We start from the raw sequence: 22,075 nt of genomic DNA on the forward strand, positions 1-22,075 counted from the left end.
TACATGGGCACAATAGCAGAGCTACTCAGTACCCAAAGCTCGCAGATGCTTAGGAGATGCAAAGATTCAGCGTCCTTGGAAAAACAGAAGAGTTTTGAAGCATAGTCAAATGTTACACCACTGTTCAAATGATAATTTCAGAATACCCCCAAATAGCTTTCCTTTCCCATAGAGAAACTCTTCGTAGACCCTACACTTTATAAACGCAGGCTGGGGAATGCAAGCAAGAGCCATCCTGTTGAATTTCTCTTTTCTTTTAAGTCGCACATATGTGAATTACACCAGGCTGGGTCAGGAAATGGAGATGCAGATCCACCCCCTATTGCTTTTGTTACTGTCTCTTCAGCACCTATTAGAAGCAGCCATCACTGGTGAAAAGTATCATCTACTAGTAGCAAAACAGAAGATAAGTGAATCCCCGCCATCCCCACTGAAATGCTCTCCTTCCAGGGCCCAAGGACGCGGAAACAGAGACGGAATGAGCGGTGCTCTAAATTACAGCAAATGGTTCTTCACCTATGAATAAAATCATAGTCTTTCAATTTCCTGTAAAAAGAACTCCATCATGCTTCCCTTTGCAAGGGCTCCTTGCCACACACAGTTTCGGACTACATTTCCTAAATCTCAGATTACTCTTGGAAGAAGCATGGCATCCGCAGGAGACAGGCAACCACCTCCCAGCAGTGTCCATAACACAGCATGGCAGCAGGCACTATGGGGCACACAGGCCTGCTCACAGCCACAAAGTCCTGAAACTTCTCTTTCTTTTACAGAGAAGTTCCCAGCTCTTAGATTTACACTCAGGCATCAACAAGCTGCTCTGGTTGCTCTGGGTAGCAAGGAACTGATCACAGACTCAAAGAATCACTGGGATTGGAAAAGGCCTTCAAGATCATAAAGCCTAAGCCAGACCACGTCAAAAGCCAGGACCTGGAATTATTAAACCAGTGTTGGCCACTGCCACCAGCCTGGGGCAGAGTTCAGTGAGCAAGGATGCTCATGGGGCTGGAGCTGACTCTTCTGAAGGTGGATTAAAGAGCAAAATCTGTCTGTAGCCTGTTGCAGGAAGAATATATGTAATGTACTGTGCAAAAAGGAAAGAGGGAGCTGCTACAAAAAAAATCACCAACAATGGCACAGGAAAATCCTTCTGGCTTGAGACCTACTGTGAGTCTGACACAATGAGGTGAACCTTAGAAACAGAAAGTCTTACAAACAGCTTCACCACAGTACAGTGTTCCTCCATCAGACTGATCAGTGCCACAGTGAAGGGACCTTTAAGGATGTGTATAAACATATGTGAGAATTTAAAGGGACTCCAGCCTACCATTCTGTGTCATGCTGTAATGTCCTTGCTTGCCACACAGGACAGCCCTGGTACCTCTGCTGATGCCCTTGTTCCTTCAAAAACAGCCGCAAGAAAATTTGGAAATGTCCTGACCACGACCAAGCAGGAAACAGGACAACATGAAGCGCCTGAAGACTTTTCTTAGGCAATGTGTTGCTTTATTCCATGTTTAAGTCTCAGGTGCCCCTTGAGGTGCATTTTGTATCAAACACAACGTAAATATCAGCTCAGAAAGAGCACTCAGAGCAGGAAAAGTTACATGGAGGAGGTTGACCCCTTATCAGAACAACAACAGAGAAAGCAGCCAATGTGAAACCTCACAAAAGCACAGGTCTTGCTGCTATGAAGTGCAGTGGCTGCCACCTCACACACACCATAGTTACCAAAACCCTGCACAGCAGCAAGAGCAGCAGAACAGCAAGCCTGCAAGAATGTACTTCACTGCAGAGTCCCTTCAATGTTACATTCACTCTACAGTGTCTTAACAAGAAAAATGAAATTATGGTGAGAAGCAATACTATAATACTGAAGTATTGGAAGCACATTTTAAAGAGTTTTGATGTTTCCAACCCCTTAAAAAAAAAAAAAAAAAAAAAAAAAAGACTAAAACAATACAAAAGAAAGAATAGGCCCTGACCACTTCCTCGCCTCTGGCAGGCAGCAGTGTTTTTCTCTCAGCACACAAAGTTATCAGCCAACAACAAATGGGAGAGAAGACGCCCTGAGCAGCATGCAGGCCTGGCCAGCAACGCAGGGAAGCAGAGCTGCTGGGCCAACCCCCTGTACACGACAGCCCAAGGAGGCAGAGAAACCACGCTGTCCCACTGCGGCCATGGGAAGCCGATCCGCTGCAACCTTTCCCCCTCGTTCAGTGCTTTATTAATAAAACGACACTTTACTGCCTTGATCTCTCAAAGGCAGCTCAACAGAAAATCAATAGCCTCACCCAACAGCACACAGTTAAAGAGAAATAAAACACAGCAGCTCCTGTTGTTCTCACTAAGAGCTGGGAAATAAGGCCTAAAAATTTGTCTGTAGAACAGAAAGCCAAAGTAGGTGAGAAGATTCACAAATGTGTGAATACTTTCATTACAATCTCCTTCTAAATCAATGTGACATGTATACACAACGTGCACAAAGTCGGCTAATATTCCTAACACTTTAAAGCCTTGTTTAAAGAAAAGAATACAATTACAATATTCCTTAGGGGATAATTTGGGTGATCAAACTGTCACTTCGTAAAGGAACAGTACTTTAAAGGAAAACACTCTACATCAAAATCTGCCTTTGCTGTAAACAATTTTTGGCACAAGGAAACCTTGTATTATCTTTGTCAAGAGAATTTTCCTGATCTTGTACCTTCCTAATAGCTGACTCCATACTTCTCTCATTCCAAGTCTAAAATAGAAATCAGCTGCCATCACTGCAGCTCCCTGCCACCTCTTTGGGTGGCACCCGCTGCCCACACTGCTGCTCCTGCTCCAGCAGCAACACCAGCAAGACCAATAAGGACCATCAAGGATGCACAACAGAGGTAACTTCTGCAGAAGCACACCTCTCCGGGAAGCAGATCTGCACTCTAAAGGCGTGATGCTCCTACAGCTCTGTGTCCTGTACTACTCCTTCTGCCCTCTGTGCAGCCCAAACCCACAGTGCTCACCAGCAGTCCCCAGCACCAAAGTACCCATGCATGCTGCGTATGCAACTCCGTGCATCCAACCACTCTTATGTACTTCCACCATTTTTGAGAACTGCAGTGCTCTGACAGGCAGGCGCTACCGTGGTGTTCATAATGCTCCCAGCCTCCCAGCTCTGTCCTACCTGTGCTCAGATTTCCCTGCTCACAGCTCAGCAAGGCCATCTAACAGAGGTGTTTGGATCCGGATGCATGGCTGTGTGGAGCTCCCGGCACCACGTCGTGCAACCCATTCCCAGGGCACGGCTGGGAAGCACACAGCGGTCAGACAAGCAGCACTACTGGCATCTCAGGAGTTGGGAAGGTGAACAAATCTGCACCTCGAAGAACAGCACCATCGGAAATGCACTGAGACCTGAGAAGGTTTTGTCACCTGCTGTCCTCAAGTCCACACCCACAGCCCCATGCAGCCAGAAGACAAGCTCCATGGCCACCTCTCCCCCCTGGCACAACCGCTCACACACCCTTCCTATGCCTTTGGGTAATCAATGCATTCAGTAAACACGTCGATCAAAAAGAATCTGCTGTCATTCTCTGCTTGGCTTATTGTAGCCTCGGAGATCATCTATTCCTGCAAAAGACAAATGACAAATCCCCTTCCCTGCAAACCCTACTGCCAGTTTGCTTTGGGAGCTACCTACCATCAGACCCAGCTGCCAAGCACTCCAAAATCTCATTATTCCACAAAACCTTCTGATGACAAAGCCTTTTTTTTCCCCTTCTGAAAAGTCATTTTTCATTTTCTTCCAGATTGCTGCCCCAACAAGCAAGGGCTGCCCATTGCTGACAACAGATCCCAGCTCTGGATGAAAGGCTCTGCTGTGGAAATAACTAAAACGCTGCAGAAGCACTTACAGTGTTTTTAATGTGTCAAATAACTACGAATTTGTAGAAGACTGAATACAAAAGCAAGACAGTATTCTAAATAAATACTAATCAACTTCATTAAACGGCCATTTGAAATGTTGCATCCCAATGGCTCCTAGCAGCAAACCCCACTGCAGCTCCATCCTGCCTGCACAGCCATTAACCACTGCACACAGCTCAGCAGTCAGTTGCTCCTTTTGGGTGTCTGAGGTCTTTCCATCTCTTCTCGCATTTCAGTAGTTGTCATCTTGGAAATTCACCAGAGAAAATCCAGAAATCTAGCTCTGATTTTACCATGCAGGCCTAGTTTGCAGAACAGGTTTGTAACAGAAAACTACTGAAGGATAAAGGTGTATTCCCATCTTAGGGGAGCAGTTCTGACACATGGGCTCACTCCATTCCATAGCATGGGAACCAATGCCCTCCTCAGTTTTTCTAACACAGAAAGCATTGGTCTGCATTCTACAGACAGGAGACAACAAAGGCTTTTCCATACACAGGTGCTTCAGGAGAGATCTGTCTGAACCGTGGGTCACAAAGCACACTGAGATAAAGCCCAAAGACACCAACTAATCAAAAATTAATAATTCTCTCTCTAGATATTAGAATTGCTGTAACAAATATGCAAATATGTCAAGCACAAATGAAAAAAAAATCTGAACGCAAATTCAAAAAAATGCAGTCAACAAATTTCTACAATTCAGGATAAAAGGAGACTTGGTTTCTAGCAAAGCTAACACCTTATTGCAGAAGGTACTTTGAAGGTATGACAGAGCAACACAAAACATAAGGCAATGACAAAGAATGAAAACACTGATTCTGCAGAGCTTCCATTAGTCACCCCAAGCTGGCAGTTTCTCTTCCCCTGCCTTTGGAAGCCCCTCGGGAAGAGAGGCATGGATGGAAAGCTCCAGGGAGGCAGGACAGATGCTGGCTCTTGAGATGGCAATCTGAGGTGTTCACGTGTCAGATTATACTCTTCACCTGCATGTGAAGGAACACGAGTCAGGTGTTGGGTCAGTGCAAGTTTTAGAGAGTAGGAATTCAACAGCCAAACCCCATCTAGCTCATATTTCAGAGCAACTTAGCAAACAGCATGTTTCCAGCACTTCACAAACCATTCGTTCAGCTGCATGCTGCCACAGTACTGCTCTCCTGCTACAGGTAAAGCAGTACAGCAATGAGCAACCTCTTAAATGGCTTAATTTTGCTTTGTCTTACCAGCAGTGTGAAAAATGGAAGCTCTCTTAGGAGGAGGACTGCCATAGTAGGTTAGTTGGAACAGAAAGTGGACACATTCCCAGTACCAAGATTGATATAAAAAGCAGGATAATACTATAAAAATGTGTAGCTTACTTTGTGCCTTTTCACAGAAGTTTATCTGAAAGCCTAAAGCAAAAGAGACAAGTTCTTGTTCATTTACTGCAAGTCAAAGAAGTGCATCACTTAAGATACATATTTATGCTTCAAAATTCATTAATTAACACAAAAAATCATACATAAAACAAGTTTCTTAGACCATCAGACCATGTTCTTTGATTGTAGAGAAATTCCATCATTTCAGGATTCATCATCTCATAAACCAGTCTCAAGAGCCCAGAGAGGGGTTTATTTCCTTAAGGTGTTAATAAAATTCAAACTGTAACAGCTGGGGGACCATTGTCAGAAAACTGCTTGGAAAGAACTATCAAGAGAGTCTGGTGGTAAAAGGTAACACGCTTGAAAACTGAAGAGGTTGTTTTGTCCCCCAAAAGCCAAGGAGCTCCTCCATGCTGCTCAGTGGTATTTGAGCACGTAGAGTCCGACTGGCTGCACATGCTGGGTGCAACCATATTTTAGAGTTGGCATGGCCACATTGCAACCCCTCTGTTCCCCCCCTGCAGACAAACAACCCAACCATATCTGAAAGAGCCGCCTGTGATCCAGCAGACTCCAGTGCTGCAGGTATCAACACACACACATGCCATCTTTGGGAGCTGCCGGCCTCCATTTTAGACCATTTTATCCCTAAAACTGACAAGAATTCAAGGGCTGCTCAAAGAGGACCTGAACACGATGCTAGCGATGGGCTCTGCAACAACACAACGAGCACCAGTGCAGGTGCAGGACACCGGTGCAGCTGCCCCACAGCGGGCCCTGCACAGCCTGCCAGCAGCAGTGCTGATCCGCCAGGCCCTCACCAGCACTGCTGGCCTAGCACATGGAAATGGATGTTCTCCTGTGGTGTTTGCAATGTCTGAATCAGCCCCTTTAGCCCAGAACCTGTTCTACAACAATCACGGAATCACTTCAGTTGGAAAAGATCTCAAAAGGTCATGTCCAACCATCAACCCAGCACACCTATGCCCACCACTAAACCATGCCCCTAAGCACCACATCTGCACAGTTTAAATATCTCCTGGGACGGTGACTCCCTGGGTAGCCTGTTCCAATCTTTTGTAACTCCCTCTGTAATTAAATGTTTCCTAACATCCAACCTAAACCTTCCCAGCACAATTTGAGGCTACTTCCTCTTGTCCTGTTGCTTACTAATTAGGAAAAGAAACTGACCCCACCCCACCCCACCCCTCCTCAGAGGTCATTGTAGAAAGCAATAAGGTTTTCCCTGAGCCTCCTTGGAACCCCAGATCCCTCAGCTGCTCCCCTTTCACCAGCTTCACTGCCCTTCTTTGGGCACACTCCAGAAGCTCGTTGCCCTTCCTGTAGCAAGGGGCTCAAAACCAAACAGTATTCAAGGTGCAGCCTTATCACAGCCATATACAAGGGGCAATCATTTCCCTGCTTCTACCGGCCATACTATTTCTTATACAAGCCAGGATGCCACTGGCCTTCTTGGCCACACTGCTGGCTCCTGTTCAGCCAGCTATCAAACAGCACCCGTAAGGCAGCTTTCCCGCCGTTCTTCCCCCAGCCTGTAGGGTTGCATGAGGCTATTATGGCACAAGAGCAGGACCCAACACTTTGCCTTGTTATCCTCATACATTTGGCCTCAGCCCATGCACACAGCCTATCCAGATGCCTCCATAGGGCCTGTAGAGCCTTCCTATCCTCAAGAAAATCAACACTTGTACCTCACTTGGCGTCATCTGCAACACACCACGTTACATCCACACAACATGTTTCTGCTGTCAGCCGTGGACCTCACTGTGATGCCTTCTGTAACTGGTGCCTCTCCCACCTGCAGGCACAACAGTCTCCTGAATAAGAATTAACTGGTTTAAAACATTTTTCTCTCTCTGACAGCATGCAAAATCTTAAAAATAACCAAAGAGCAGCGAAAGTAAACTGGCAATATGTTCAGAGGACAAGAAGAAAACAAGAACAGTAATTAAAATAACCCACCTATGTCTACCAATGTTAATTTTAAAACTCTGAAATTAAATTAATAACAATAATATAAGTGTATCAGTAAAAATTTAAAAAATGCTTCAGCCAGGCACCCGGCTGGCAGGATAACATCAAAATGACAAAGGGAGAAAGAAAAAGACAGAACAGTTTTTTATTCTACAAGAGAAGTTCCTTTTCCTCTCTACAAAAGCAACTTAGCTTGCCAGTTTGCTGTTTTGCCCTAAAGTTTCTTCCCATTCTTCTGGCTCAGCCCTTCACCTCTGCTTTACTCAATGTTTCTTTCTCAGCTCCCAGCTGAGGGACAGGCCCGCACGCTGCTGAGCTGTTCAGCTGCACTACGGCTATTAGAACAGATACTCCGATTACATTTTCGTGTTCAGAAATCGTTAATGCCACTTCAATCTACTGCTAGTTTTCTTTCTGATCGTTCCTTTACTTTCCTTTTAACTATGTTCTTACAAGCTGCCATGCCAGACATGATTCTGCTGAGTGTTATACAAGTTTCGTTTATTTTTTTTTTTCCAAGGTCCCTCAACTAGGGGAAGACACAAAGCTTTGCTGTTGAAGAAATGAGCACCAGACCATTTCAAAACAATTTTCTCAAGCCCACTGGCTTTTGAAAGCCCTTGGAAAAAAGTTCCACTCCTGTGCAGGGGGCAGGCAGGTCTTCAGCACGGAAGGAGCCTGGGAGTCTGCCCAGCTAATCCCCTCGGTGTCGCATTGGGTAACAGAAGACTGCTGCAAAAATACCAGCCAGTAGCCCCAACACAGATCCAGCTATCTTCTTCCCTTGTCCTCATCCTCATTAACTCTTTTTCACTCAGAGATCCTTAAAAAAGGCAATCATACATCAGTTCTGCTTACAAAACTTGAGTGCCATACGGTAACATCAAAATATCCCCCTAGCTGTGAAAATTCTTGCAAGGATGTCAGAGCAGTACAAAGAAAACAGTTTTCTGAGTGCAACCAACAGCCAGAAGCAACACTGCTCATCACCTGCCTCAAGTCTTCACCCAGAGAAAACTGACCTGCAACACGTGGTTTAAGACTGAGGTTTTTCAACTACTGCAGGACTCTCAACTTTTAGCCAAGATGCTGTTTAACACCACCCCAGAATCAGGGATGCTGTGCTCATCTGTGATCGGGGTGGATCCAAACCCAGTCCCAGCACAGCCTCCCTCCGCGGCCGTGGCTCTTGCTGTGGCCCTGAGGCAGCATGGAGTGCAGCAGCTGCAGGCACCCAGCCTGCTCCTGCCACGTGAAAGTCTGCAGGAAAGCGATGAATTCCAAAGTCACTGCAAAAAACTTCCTAACACTGAGAACAGAGAATCCATTTCCTGAAAAGGGTGGCAGAGGTTGGCTCTTTCAGCCCAGCCAAAGGCATGCCAAGACAAGAACACTGAACCACATCCAAGTACAAGGCATTAAGAAAGGAGTAGCAGCACCTATGTTGAAAACTAAAGATGACAGATCAGCAGTTACAAAGTTGTCATGAAATCAACATGATCTGGCCCCTGACAGGTTTCTAGATACTGATCCAAATCCTTCAGTTGTCCTCTGGAAACCAGAGCAGAGGTGCATCAGAACTGCTTTAAAAAGGAACTTGATATGTTTACAAGGAGTCAGCAGCAGAAAGGCATCCTTACTGAAGACAAAACATGAAACCTGTGGCGGGATCTCTGGGGCAGACAGCTTGTTAGTGCCTGTATGGGACAGCACAGGGTTACTGTGCCAGCCATGCTGCGGCTGCTCCTGGCAGCATGTGTGCACTGGGAAGGAATGCTCCCACTGCATTCCCACTCTGAGATTTTATTTTATTGGTAAGAGAGATTTTCTTTTCCTGGTTGCTCAGCTCTGAACAACAGCTCTGGGCTTCCAGTCTCGACCAGTTGCACAAAGCGAAGTACGAGGATGACCAGCACCATCCTCTCCCCTCCTTCCTGCTTCCACCCATCCACGTTTCCAAGTAGGATGTGAAGAAAGAAAGGAGATCAAAGATTGGGCAAGGTTTCCAACTGCTTGGCCCAAGACCAGGTCCTGCACTGACACTGCTCCATAGAGGAAGCAGTCTTTACAGGAAAACTCGGACACAGTCCCATTGCTCCCCAGAAGGGATTTCCAAATACAATGCTTTTATCTCATTCCATAGCCCCTCCTAGGTCAAAGAAACACCACCATGTGTTTTTAAAGGAAACTATTTTATCTTTGTCCACAAACCTCTTCAAAGTACAAACACTCTGCTCTCTGGTCCAAAAGCGAAGTGATGCCTAACTCAGTTCAGAGAACTCTTCCAGAGAATCAGGTCCAAAGCAAACCATAAAACTCTCTTGGTCTACAGAAAAAAACAAAGCCTGGACAAAATATGATAAATAGATTGATTCCCTTTTAGCTTTGCTTTGTCTGCTCCCAGCAGCTGTCCTCCTTCCGCCAAAGGGTATCTCCTGAAGCATCTCAGGAAGATCAGATAAATTATTCAAAACACAGACTAACTCCTGGCGCTTGGACTCTTTGTTCACTCCATGATCAGTGCAAGTTGTCTGCTTCTTGAAGGGCTCACGTTGCCTCCAGGAAAGGGCGCACACAAAAGCTTCAATTTGGAGAAGAGGAAATCAATCTAATAGCTAATAAATAAGCAATTTGTGCAACACACGTATTTCCTGTCTCCCTAGATGATCATACAGAAGTTAATGGGCCATACCCTGCTAAGCACAAAGTTACTGCACACATTCATGAGAACTGTACCTTATCTCATTTCAAAGCAGAACTAGGAGGCAGACGGGGAGTGGAGGCATGGCAACACCACACTGCATTTCCTCACTAACAGCAATAGTTTGCTCCACTGAGGCCATGGCCTCAGGAGGCAAGGTCGCACATTTTGGAAGATGCTTTGTGTCATCACATGATGGTCTTGACACAAAACCCAGCCAACAGTGTCTAAGCAGGGAGCAGGCACCCAGCAGGCTGTGTGAAGATTTCTGCAAGGACCTTTACTTACAGTCCAGTCTTCTTCCAAAAGCATTCACAACTACACACAGAAACTTAAAGAAGTCTGTGACATCTCACAAAAATCATATCCGAACCTTTCAACTTAACCATAGAGAGACATAAGCACAGCACTGCTGCACAAACCGCAAAACTCATTCTGACAAAAGACACTTAAGTAGACCATGAAACACATGGCACAACTTAAAGCCAAAAAAGGGGCAGGCAGGAGGGATCCTGATAGCCTCCTGCAGGCACCCACTATACACAGTTTAAGCTAGCTTAAAACAGAGCAAAGTGAAAACTGAAAGTCAGACATGTGACCTGCCTGGAGCAGCACAGCCAAGAAGTGCAGGTGCCACCAAGTCAAAGAGGCAGAGAGGAGCTGGGGCTGCCCACACACAGGGTCCTACAGCTGCTGCCGGCCCACCCTTAACACCAAAGTTCAGTTGCTTACTAAATGAGCTGAGCCTCAGAATCTTTCTCCGATACCCTCCAAAAAGAAGCGCCAACACCACCAAAGACCCACGTGCACGAAGGACAGCCCTGCTCCAGCTGTTCTGGGGACCGAGCCCCAAAGAGGCACCGTGTTCAGGTGCTCTGTGAGTTGAACTGCAGAAGTGCAGGCAAAGCGTCTCCCTGGGGATTTACCACGAGTTAACTACTGCACGTTAAGTAATACAGCTACAGCAACACACTTTTTTAAAAGGGAAGCATTTTTTTCAGTGACCAACAGGCACTGTATTTACCTACTGCTCACACATTTCTGCTGCAACACTAAAAAGAGATGTGAGTAGAGACAGGACAAGGGGAAACAGCCGGAAACTGCAGCATAGGAAGTTCTGCACCAATGTGCACAAGAACTTCTTTACAGTGAGGTGACGGAGCACTGGAACAGGCTGCCCAGGGAGGTGGTGGAGTCTCCTTCTCTGGAGATGTTCAAGACCTGCTTGGATGCCGACCTGTGCGACCTGGTGTAGGGAACCTGCTTTGGCAGGGGGTTGGACTCGATGATCTCTGGAGGTCCCTTCCAACCCCTACAATTCTGTGATTCTGTGTGATTCTGTGATAGCCAGAAGTTCAGGGCCCCACACAGGGAGCACCAGCAGGCTGGAGAAAGGTGCTGCAGGAGTCGCGCTGGCACACTCAGCAGCTGCCCAGAGACTCCTTGGGTTGGGACAACATTGCAATGCCTATCACTACTGATCAACCAAAATGATATGAACAAAAATCAGCTTAAATGTGTAATAAATACTAGACCAGCTTACTTAAAGATGCAGGTGACTGGTATCTTGACAGGGACTGAGCTTCTCTTTGTAGAAGAGATGTTAGAACCAAATCACGCAGCATTGGGTTCAACAACTAGTGAAACATTTGTTCTTCTCTCCTAGTCAGAACATACAACAATAAAAATCCATCCTGAGCAGGAAGCCACGGAAGCACTCATGTCCCAGGAACTAGGTGACAACCCCCCAGTCACAAGGAAGATGTTCAGCTGGCAATGCCAAGGGCATTTTCCTCTGACCAGCACAGCCATCTCCACTTCCCCACAGGGAATGCTTTGGTCTCAGCACACAGACAGGAAGGCAACAAAAATAAGTATAGCTAAGGAGGAATACAAGTCAGTACTTTAAAAAAGGTACATCAGATCTGGAAACACAACCAGCACCTTTTGAAAGACAGTCCGTATTAACACACCCAAACCTTTGAGAGAGTGCCAGAAGCAGAACATCCATTCAGACATTTTTGTACCTTAATAAACATGACTGTGGTGAAATTTGGATGGACGTCTGCTGCCGACTCCTGCCCACAGGGCACAGTGTGGCACAAACACCCCAAGCAGATTCTCTCACAGTTTTTCCTTCCAGCCCCTACTGGCTATGGCAGCCACCCCTCCCATTAGGGAGCAAGCCTCCAGAGTATTTTATCAAGCTGAAATCCAACAAGCGATGTCTGACTTCAAAGGCAGCAGTCATGCCCAACTACAAGACGCTAACAAGGAGGTTATGTTTGTCTCATACACGTATGGCTTGATGCATCCACAATTATCCACATAATTAATGTTTCACTCTATACACATATGGACTATGAATTGATTTCATTTTGGGAACTTCTTGGTAAAATTAAGTTCAGAAAGTTGGGGGGAAGGGGTTTTTTTTGTTTGTTTTTTTTTTGCTTCCTCACGGCAATCCTCTCTCCCACCTTATGGTCCTTGTATTGACAGACAGTGGTGTTTCCCCCTCTGTCAGTTCCATCAAGTCAGCATAAAGTAACAGACAAATCTTCTTTCACCTGATGAGACTTAATTAGCATTTTTGGACTGCCCTTTTAACAGGAAAGCAGATATACTGGAAATGTCAGTTGATTACAAGTAAACCAAAGCGGAAAACTGAAAGGCAAAACTAATCCTTACCGAGAAATGCAGTACCACACACAGGAGTGCACTTAAACAAGCACACAGACAGGAGACCAACTGTGTCCTGGCAGAGCCACAGCACAGGGATGAGTTGGTGAGCACAAACTGAAGTAACATTTGCTCACCAGGGAAGGGTCTTTACCTCCTACAACAAAAGCAAACATGTCCAAACTGATACGCACAAATCAATCTGACAAATTTGCTACTGTCAATATACAACAGCACTGTATGTTAACATACCAATTTCAGAATTCCTTTGTGAGCACTGATAACTGCAGTCAACTTTCTATTTTATTCAACCAGTTCCCATCTGCTAAAGACATAATTCACTTTGCCCACATTAGAATAACAACAGGTCATTAATACGCAGTGAAAGATAGCGTATGGTTTACTACTTATTAAGGACAAGGATTAATCTTCTCCTCCTCTCCTCTTTTTACCTTATGCTTTCCTATTTTCTTTGTTTTCTTATCTATATTACCAGTTGCATTTTCACTGGCTATCCGAACACTGCTTCATACCTAACCTGCTACTCACGCGGCTCTTTGCTTCCTGACTGCCTTCTTGTTCTCCAAATTCCATTCTTTGTGGTTCCTTAAGCAAATTGCCATGAATAGAGGTACTCATTTCCTCACTTTCTCTGCACATCTCACCTCCCTGGAGAAGTAAGTCCACCTGCCAGCCTTTTCCCTGCCCGCTACCCCCAAGGCCACCACCAGCCCATCTGCACACAGACTCATGAGCCACTCACTGCTGGCGTGGCTCTGACCACAGAACAGGGGCAGTGCCCACACTGTGCTCTGTTCAGAATCAGCCCAGATGCACCAGGGTCTTGTCTCCCCTTCTGCTGCCAGGAGCTGCCCACTCCTTCTCTCCACACAGAGGCAGCAGCACCAGAACCAGCAAGTGCACTGAGAGGCCCTGGCTTGCCTACAGCACTCTTGGGATGGTGAATGCAGGAGTTGGATGCACAACAGTCACAAGCACTTCAGCTCTTGCTTGGCTCTAGAGATACAGCGACTGACTTCTCAGCTCTCGGTTAGAATTAAATTTTATATACACCTTTGAATTAATTAAATTTCTAATTTTTATAGCAAAATTTTTCAAAGGATAACTTTCTACCTAGCATCAGCAGTAAAGAGTATCACTAATTCAGTCAGTAGAATCATAGAATGGCCTGGGTTGAAAAGGACAAGAAGCATCATCTGGTTCCAACCCCCTGCTGTGTGCAGGTTGCCCACCAGCAGCCCAGGCTGCCCAGAGCCACATCCAGCCTGGCCTCCAATGCCTGCAGGGATGGGGCACCCACAGCCTCCTTGGGCAACCTGTTCCAGTGCCTCACCACCCTCTGGCTGAAAACTTCCTCCTCATATCCAACCTAAACCTCCCCTGTCTCACTTTAAAACCATTCCCCTTGTCCCATCACCATCCACCCTCACAAACAGCCGTTCCCCTCCTGTTTATCCGCTCCCTTCAAGCACTGGAAGGCCACAACGAGGTCTCCCCAGAGCCTTCTCTTCTCCAAGATAAACAAGCCCAGTTCCCTTAACCTTTCTTCAGAGTAGAAGAATGCAAAAATTGCTCAGACTACTATTTTGTTCTTGTGTTTTCATTTTTACATTTTCTAAAGCCACTTTCAAAGTGGGATATCTTACTTCCCACAGAACCTCTGTTTCACCCACAGTGAAATGAGGACACCAAATATACAAGACTGTTCCTGGGCTTTTTCTGTTGCACATAACTAAGAGGGAAAGCAACTTCTCACATAATCGGTCACCAGTGCATTGAAACAGGCCACTATTTGTATACACACACACACACATACACAAAAAAAAAGTAAAACCTATTTTCAATACTTAAGATTCCAGTTCTCCTTTGTCTCTGATCTGTCAACCGCGCACTGAACAGAACCACACTTGCCAGGGGGATGCTCTGGGAAGGAGTGAAGTTCCCAGGTGCATGGGCACAACAGCAAACGCCATCAGCCAGGGAGACATAGGAATGAATCTGGACATGCAGAATAGGAAGGGCACGAAGACCTGAAGCACCACTTTGCTTGACTACAAGGCTTGAAGGCCTCCAGAAACCAGTGCTGTCTGAGGAGTAAGAGCTTTGCCAGCTGTGGCAGCAGCTCCTTTCTTCCAACCACTTGCTCTTATTGCCTCCCTTACAGCAGCAGTTGCACAAGTTAGCTTTGAGAATGCTTCTGGCTGAAAATTAACTCATCAGAACTTTTTTTTTTTTTTTTTTTTACTATAATTACTCCACAGTTTAATGACTTCCCTGCTCTACCTTGTCATACCATTTAAGCCAATTAAACCAATACCGAGGCAGTCCTACTTGCTTCTGTCCCCACCCAGCAACGCATTCCTGAGCATTCCTTGCATCAACACTCACCAGCCCCACCACAAGCAAATGCTGGGCACCCAAAAGAGAGAAAACTCAATGTGTTGCTTTCAGGTGATTTGCTTTGCAGCATTCAGCTTGCAGAGACATTGGTGTCAATAGGGAGCCAGCACCAGGAAGAGCAGGGAAGCACGCTGGGGATGAGGCCATGGCACTTTGCAGGGCAGCAGCACCTGTGTGGGTGCCACCAACCTAGAAAGAGCCACCTGCAGAGCCAAACAACCCTTCCTGCCCCAGCTTTCCTCATCTTGTGCAGCCAGGAGGTCCCTGCCAGCTTCAGGACTTCACCACTGTGGCAGCCACGTGCTCACCTCTGCCACAAGGACTCCTGGAGCCACCTGGGTCCCTAGGCCTCAGCTCCTCCCAGGACACCTCAATACATCTGTTCACATAAGGAAGAAAAAAAAAACCACAACTATTTATTTAACACCAGATTTCACTGCAAACACTTGCATATCATCAAAATGGTCTGACTCTTATGAATTCACATCTAAAAAGGCACTCCAAAGGAAGTGCAAAGGAAACGACTGCCATCCCTCACAGGATATTTCTGTCACTGCAAACCTACACTGCATCACAGATCCTCGTGTCAGCACAGAACTAACCTCAGCCCTGAAGATACATGGGATTCACAGCAATGATTCATAAATATGGGTCAGGTGGAAATAAAGGGGGCAATACAAAAGTTATAACAGCACTGCAAGATGGCTATTTCCGGTCTTAGCACAACTGCATCTTCAGTCTTTAACCCATCCACTTTACATTGAGAGGTCTGAGATCGTGGTTTTTGAAGGGTACTGTAAACATGCACAGTATTACCTTCCCAGCACCAACAGGTCCTTCCTTGGTCTGACAAACACTGGACCTTCACACACAGATCTGGTTCTGAGAATACCAAACTCTGCAGTTTATGTAATCAGCTCTCCACCCAAACAGGTCCCCAACAGCCTCCACATCGGTGCCGCCTGCCCCAGCAGCACAGAACAGACTTATAGCAAACTGTGCTCTTCTGCCATAACCACAGAGAGCACGACCTTCCCTTCTGGTCTCTTCGAAAAAGGAAAATGCAAACAGATTCCTAAGTACCACCATCCTTGTATTAAACTAAAAAGTCATAAACCTGCACTATGAAGCCTCAGTCTGATACCAGTTAAAACGCTGCTCGAGTAGGGAGTATTTTTCAGAGGTGCAGCTTTAAAGAGAAAACTCCAAAGGTATTCACTGCGACTTTCCAAAAAGTGAATATCCATGGTTTCTGCAAGAATACTCTGCCACTAGCAAGCACAGATGGGAATGCTGGCAACGTTACCCTGCAGTAATAACCGTACATTTCCATAAAACAAACAACAACAGCAAAATTAACCACAAGTTCACCATTAAACTGTTTTTACTTAAACATCTGTCTGCAGACAAACACACACAGAGACACGCAGGCCCAGGAGGCGCGGAGCAGCAGCGAGGATCCCAGCTCGGTGCCGCAGCAGAACGCGGCACTCCTCGGGCTGCGGCCCACCCTCCCGGGCTCGGTCCGCGGCGCATCCCGGCGCGTTCCTCCAAAGCGCCAAGTTCCATTCGGGCGGCGCCGCGCACACACACGGCACGACCGCAGCCCGCGGTCCGATGGGGCGTTTCGCCACCCGGGGATGAGACAGATCCACGCAGGGCACGACGCGCAGCGCACCCGCGGGGAGCCGGAGAGAGACCCCCGGCCTTTGTCTCGTTCCTCCCGGCCTTCCCTACCCCGGCCCCTCCCCAGGGAGCCGACCGCTCGGGGCCGCGGCGCCGCAGAGCAGCGCACCGAGGCGGCCGGAGCCGCCCGTCCTCCCGGGGAGCCCTCGGGGCCGCGGCCCGGCGGCAAAGCGGGAGCGGCGAGGGGGAAGCCTCGGCCCCGGGGGGGGGGTGGATCCCGGCGCCACGCCGGGCCGCGGGCCCCGGCCCGCCCGAGAAGGGCCCAGCGCGGGGGGCACGGGGCGGCCGGCGCCGCCGACCCTGCGGGAGAAGCCCTCGGCAGCGCCCGCCCCGCTCGCGCGCGGCCCGCGGAGCCCGCCGCGCCCCGGGGGAAGCTCCCCTCTCGCCCCGGAGCGGCCGCGCCGGTCCCAGGCGGAGCCGCGGGGTCGCCGCGCGACGGCCGCCGCCCCCCGGGCCGGCCCTCGGAGGCCGCCAGAGCCGCAGGCGGAGCGGGGCCGCGCCGAGGCCTAGAGCGGGGAGCGCCGCCCGGCCCGGAAGCGACGGCGGCGGCGCGGCCTAGCGCGGGGCCGCTTACCCTGCATGCTGCTGACGGCCGCGTGCGCCGGCGGCCCGCCCGGGCCCGGCCCGCTCCCTCCGCCCGAGCCGGAGCCGCTGCTGGGGCTGGGAGTCGCCATTGTGCGCGCCGGAGACGGAGCGGCGCGGAGCCTGCAATGCAGCAGGGACCCTCCCAGGCAGGACACCTAGAGCCCCGCCGCCGTATAGCAGGCGCCGGAGCCTCCCCGTCCGCCGTCCGCCCCCGGGCTGGGGCTCCCGCTTAACCCCTCCCAGGCGGGGTGCCCGCGGCCGCCCAGGCTGCGTTCCGCTGCGGCGGCGGTGCGGGCCCGGGCCGCTGCCTTCCCCGTGAGGCCGACGGCCGGGCCCGGGGTCTGCCGCCCCCCGCCCCGCTCCTCGCTTCCAGGGCGGCCCCTCCCCGCCGCCGTGCCCCTGCCCCGCGCCGCCGGGCCGCTCGGCGTTGCGTGCTGCCCGCCCGCCCCCACGTCCTCCTTCGGAGCCACCTCCGCTCCCTTCCCCCGGGGGGCAGCGCCCGGCTGCGGGTGGGCAGCAGCTGGAGCCTCCGTCTCCTGGCCGCTGTCCCCACCTCCACACCCAGCACCGCTGTGCTGCGTCCCTCTTGCTTTCGCCTGCAGTGCTCCCCACCAGGGAGACGTTGCTCACTCCCGCCAGGAGTGGCCATTCATCCACTTTTGGGCCACTGCGTGCCCTCCAGGAGCCCCTTGTGTGCCGTGATCCCAGTGTGATGGTGTGCCCCACTGTTTCACCCAATGAACTTGTTTGACCAGGAGTGCCCAACCTTCTTGTTTCCCTGGTCTCTCATCTCCCCCTCGGATCGGGCCGGCAGTTTGTCCAAGCAGTACCACATTTCTCAACACACAACCCCTTCCCTCACACTGGCAACTACCTGTCAACTTGTCTTCTCATGACTTACCTGAAACCCCTTCCTTGCAGAGCTTAACTTCATCCTGTGTTTTCCATTACAGCCAGGGCAACAACCTCCTTCCGCTGCCACTGTCATCATTTTATTTCCTCCATTAGCTGCTGTTAATTCCAGCACATTGCATCTGCTTTGTCTGTGGTCCTACCTCTAGTTCCAGTCTTAGTCTAAGGGACAGCACCATGCACCAGGGACTGGAGCAGTAAGATTTGTCCTAGAAGAAAAGAGCTTTCTTTCCAGCCCACCTCCTTCACCTGCAGTAGTCCCTGTTTCATCATCACAGAAATAATACTGACTTCTTTTATAACTTGAGATCCACTGACGAAAGTGGCGTTCCTGATCATCTACCCTTTCAGCTCCATCCTTTTCACACCAAAAGGACTGCAGTCAGCTTTCTCCCTGTCACTGATATGGCTTCCATGGGCAAATGCTGGAGAACACTCCTCATGCACTCAGGCTCACATCCCAGTGACATGTTTGCTGGGTTTGATCTTAGACTCCAACCCATCCTACTCTGGCCGCTGCTTCCTCTGGAGTCATTGCTAACTCTCTTAAAGCTGAATGTACATTCCATTCTCTTTGCTGCTTTGGAGGGAGAGAAACAGGAAGCCCTCATGCACAGAGCTTCCCACAAGGACTTCCTGCGTGTGGTCTGCATGGGCATCACTGGTGGCAATGGTGCCACCTCTTGAGGCAAGTCATGTTGGCACTCAGACCAGTCTGCAACAGAGAGGACAGCCCCTGCTGCATGCAGCAGCACAAGCACACGTCTCCAGGAGAAGATGTATCCTTGTCCTCTGCTCCTTTACTCCCAGAGGAGACTCCTCATTCCCATCAGAGTGGGTTTGAGCAAGGCAAGCAGAGCAGGTGCTGTGACAGCAACCAGATTGAGCCAAGATGCCAGACTGCCAGGCGAGATAAATGCAATGAGGAGAGCTGAAGAAAAGATGGGAAGTCAAGTCCCCAGGTCATCGTCTGGGTCAGTGGGGACAGGGCAACAATGCAGCTGCAGCACTGGTCAGATGGGACCTGAGTAAAAGCCCTGGTTTAAAAGCAGCACAGAAAGGAAGAATTCAGGACCCCACCTGAGGATTCTTCCAGCTTTTTTTTTCTTTTTCTTTTCTTCAGTGTTACAAAGCCAGCTGATGCTGCTTTTGAAAAGCTTTCTTTTTTCACCCATGTGAACTTATGTATAGAGTTAAAGGCCTGAGTGGGGGTCACGTGTAGTCTAGTCCCTGGCACTGAAGACATCTCCCCTAATTCCACAACTTTCCTTTCTCTTCCCTCTCCTTAAGCTTTCTCTTCTGCTCTAACCAAGAGTGCAAGCTCAAAGCTGACATCTTATAAGTCACAATAAAGAAACCAAGTGCCTGCTGGAAAAGAGTCAGAAGCTGACAGCTGCCTGCCACCTCTGCTTCAGGTCACCTGCATCTGGTTTGCACAGGTAAAGATTATACTGCTTATCTTGTTTTGCCCTGCAAATCTAGGAGGATCAACAATATCTGTCCTAAGAAATGTTTGAGAAACTTGTTCTTAAAGACCCCCAGTGACGGAGATTGCATCATCCCCCAGCAATCTGCTCTGTCACTCTACTATCCAGACATTAGCTGAAAGCCTAATTTAAGCTTTTTTGTCTGAGCTGAAATTCTTTACATCCCTTCCTGTTCACTACAGCAATACAAGACAAGTAATTCCCTTCTTTGAAATGACCTCTAAGGCAATTGGTGACTGTTTCCCTTCCCCTTTTTACTCTGACTTTCTCTTCTACAGACTGCATCAATCCAATTCTTTCAGCCTTTCTTCATGTTTTCTGTGCCTCCCAGAATCTCCACTGTACTCCTTTGACTTCCTTCTGATGATCTGCGTTTTTTTTTAAATAGTGTCCTGTCTAGGCACACTACTGCAGCTTATCCTGCTTTCCAGGATGGCATTTGCCTTTACTATCACCAGTGTTCAGCTTGCTCACCATTATACCTCTAGACTCTCTTGAAACCCTCTATCTAGCTGTTCCTTCACCAGTATTTGTGTTGCTCATCATAATACTTGAGGCTGTACCTGTTGAATTCTGGCTCTTTCCACCAATTGTCAGTTTGGCACCGAACACTGCTGGTTTTGTTGCCATGGTGTGGATTTAGGGTTATCTGTGGAGTTTATAAGGTACTCTCGAGTGTGAATCATCCAGGTAAAGAGAACTGGAGTCAGAATGGAAAATACTTTCAATATGTTCTTCCATTCTAACAGTCACTGATAATTAGCCCTTGAGGTACAGTTTTCTCACTAGAGTAGTCATATCTTCAGAGTCAGGTGAGCTGATGTTAAAACCTAACTAAAGTTAACATACATAGACCTACTACTTTTGACTATGAAAAAATAATGATTACAAAAACTGTGTTATGCTGGAACATTAGAGTTTTTTGCTGAGAAGTTCATGATGGCTGTGCAATGCTTTGTTATATTCCAGGTGCATACAAGTGCCTTGTTCAGTGGGATCCTCCAGAACTTTGTACTGGGGTACTGAGAAGGTCTTTAGAATTATAGAAAGCATCTGGCAAAAGCATAAGGTAGGTCAGTTTGTGTGAGCACTGCAAAATAATGAGGTAGGAAAAGGGTTGTTAACGTAGGATTAAAATAAGGACAAAAAGGAGGCTTATCTATTAAACACTTCAGATGTTCAAATTCTGAAGTCAGCAAAGCAGTGAATACGAGGTTCTTCTCCTTCTCACTAAGGCAGATTCCATCCTTCCATCCTCATGGGACACGACCCATCAATTAATGCAAATAAGGCCAAAGCCTGTACGGCAGTTGACTGTGTAGCCATGCATTTATCTCCAGTATTTTCCCTATTTGAGCTTCAGTCAGGATCTTTGGACCAGGAATGCACTAAGTCCTCCAAGCCCTTCCTCATTCCACCTTTCCACCCAGACCAGTTTTGATCCAACCAAAACCAATCTATGGCCACTCACGGTAGCATCATCAGTGTCTGCAAGGATGAAAGCTATGGTGTGGTCACTGGAATGGGTGACTCTGTCAGTGTGACAAAAGGGCCAACTGCTCTACACTGAAAGAACTTATTGCTTTGTCTCGATAGACATTACTGTCTGAGCTCTTCTGTGGGATGTACAAAGAGAAGCAAGCAGGTTATGTGCCAAAATACCAAAAATCTTGTTTTGAGAGGCAACAAAAATCTCTCATTTGACTCCAGAGAAGAGCAAGATCTGGGAAACAACCTCAGGCAATGCACCAGGAGCCCTGCTGTGCACAGCAATACGGGAAGATGAGTGGCCGAGTCAGAACTGGTGTAGTGATGTGATTCGATGTCTTTGTACCATGCTTTGTTGCAAATTGCATATAAACTGCTACAAAAATTCATGGTCGTCACTCATTTCCCTAATGGAGGAGGGAGGTCTCGGGATCATAACACTACTTCAGTGAAACCCTTGTAAACCTGCCCTTGGGTCCTGCTTCTTCCTCAGTTATGGAATGTCCCAAGTTAGCTTTGTGACAAGTGACATCTCTGGTGCAGGTTCTTGGGCAACAGCGTGGCACTCCCAGGATCGCAGGTTGGCTGTCTGGTCTGCCCCTCCAGCACTTTCAGTAAAAGCTTCTGCCCTTCGGTTGGAGTTCCCTAGATGAAGGCAAGCATGGGTTTCTACCAGCTAAGTAACAAACTCCCAGAGGTATAACAAGGAAGAACGTTTCATCTCACATTGAACCAATTTTTAAGTTGCTCGAATCATACAGACGTACTGAATGTTCTTGGCCTCCCTCTTACGGGAGAAAGCAGTATTGCTGGAAACTCATTCCATTCACAGAAAGTCTCTTCAGTCCGTG

The 22,075-nt window shown here is 48.2% G+C and overlaps 1 protein-coding gene across 2 annotated transcripts in view; it reads right to left on the reverse strand.

Annotated features, from left to right (window-relative positions):
* The window catches only part of MAP2K4 (mitogen-activated protein kinase kinase 4), a gene marked incomplete at its 5' end in the record, with an annotated part of 81,886 nt that extends 64,460 nt beyond the window's left edge, over window positions 1-17,426 (reverse strand). Inside the window, 2 exons of one of the 2 annotated variants that reach the window (XM_079544498.1) lie at window positions 5,268-5,300; window positions 17,327-17,426. In XM_079544498.1, coding sequence (XP_079400624.1) covers window positions 5,268-5,300; window positions 17,327-17,426 — 133 coding nt within the window. The remainder of the gene's footprint in view (window positions 1-5,267; window positions 5,301-17,326) is intronic. The other variant, XM_079544499.1, reaches the window with a different exon arrangement.
* Window positions 17,427-22,075: the final 4,649 nt, after the last annotated feature.

The sequence above is a fragment of the Tetrao urogallus genome (genome assembly GCF_951394365.1).
Source record: "Tetrao urogallus genome assembly, chromosome: 18".
Classification (NCBI taxonomy): domain Eukaryota; kingdom Metazoa; phylum Chordata; class Aves; order Galliformes; family Phasianidae; genus Tetrao; species Tetrao urogallus.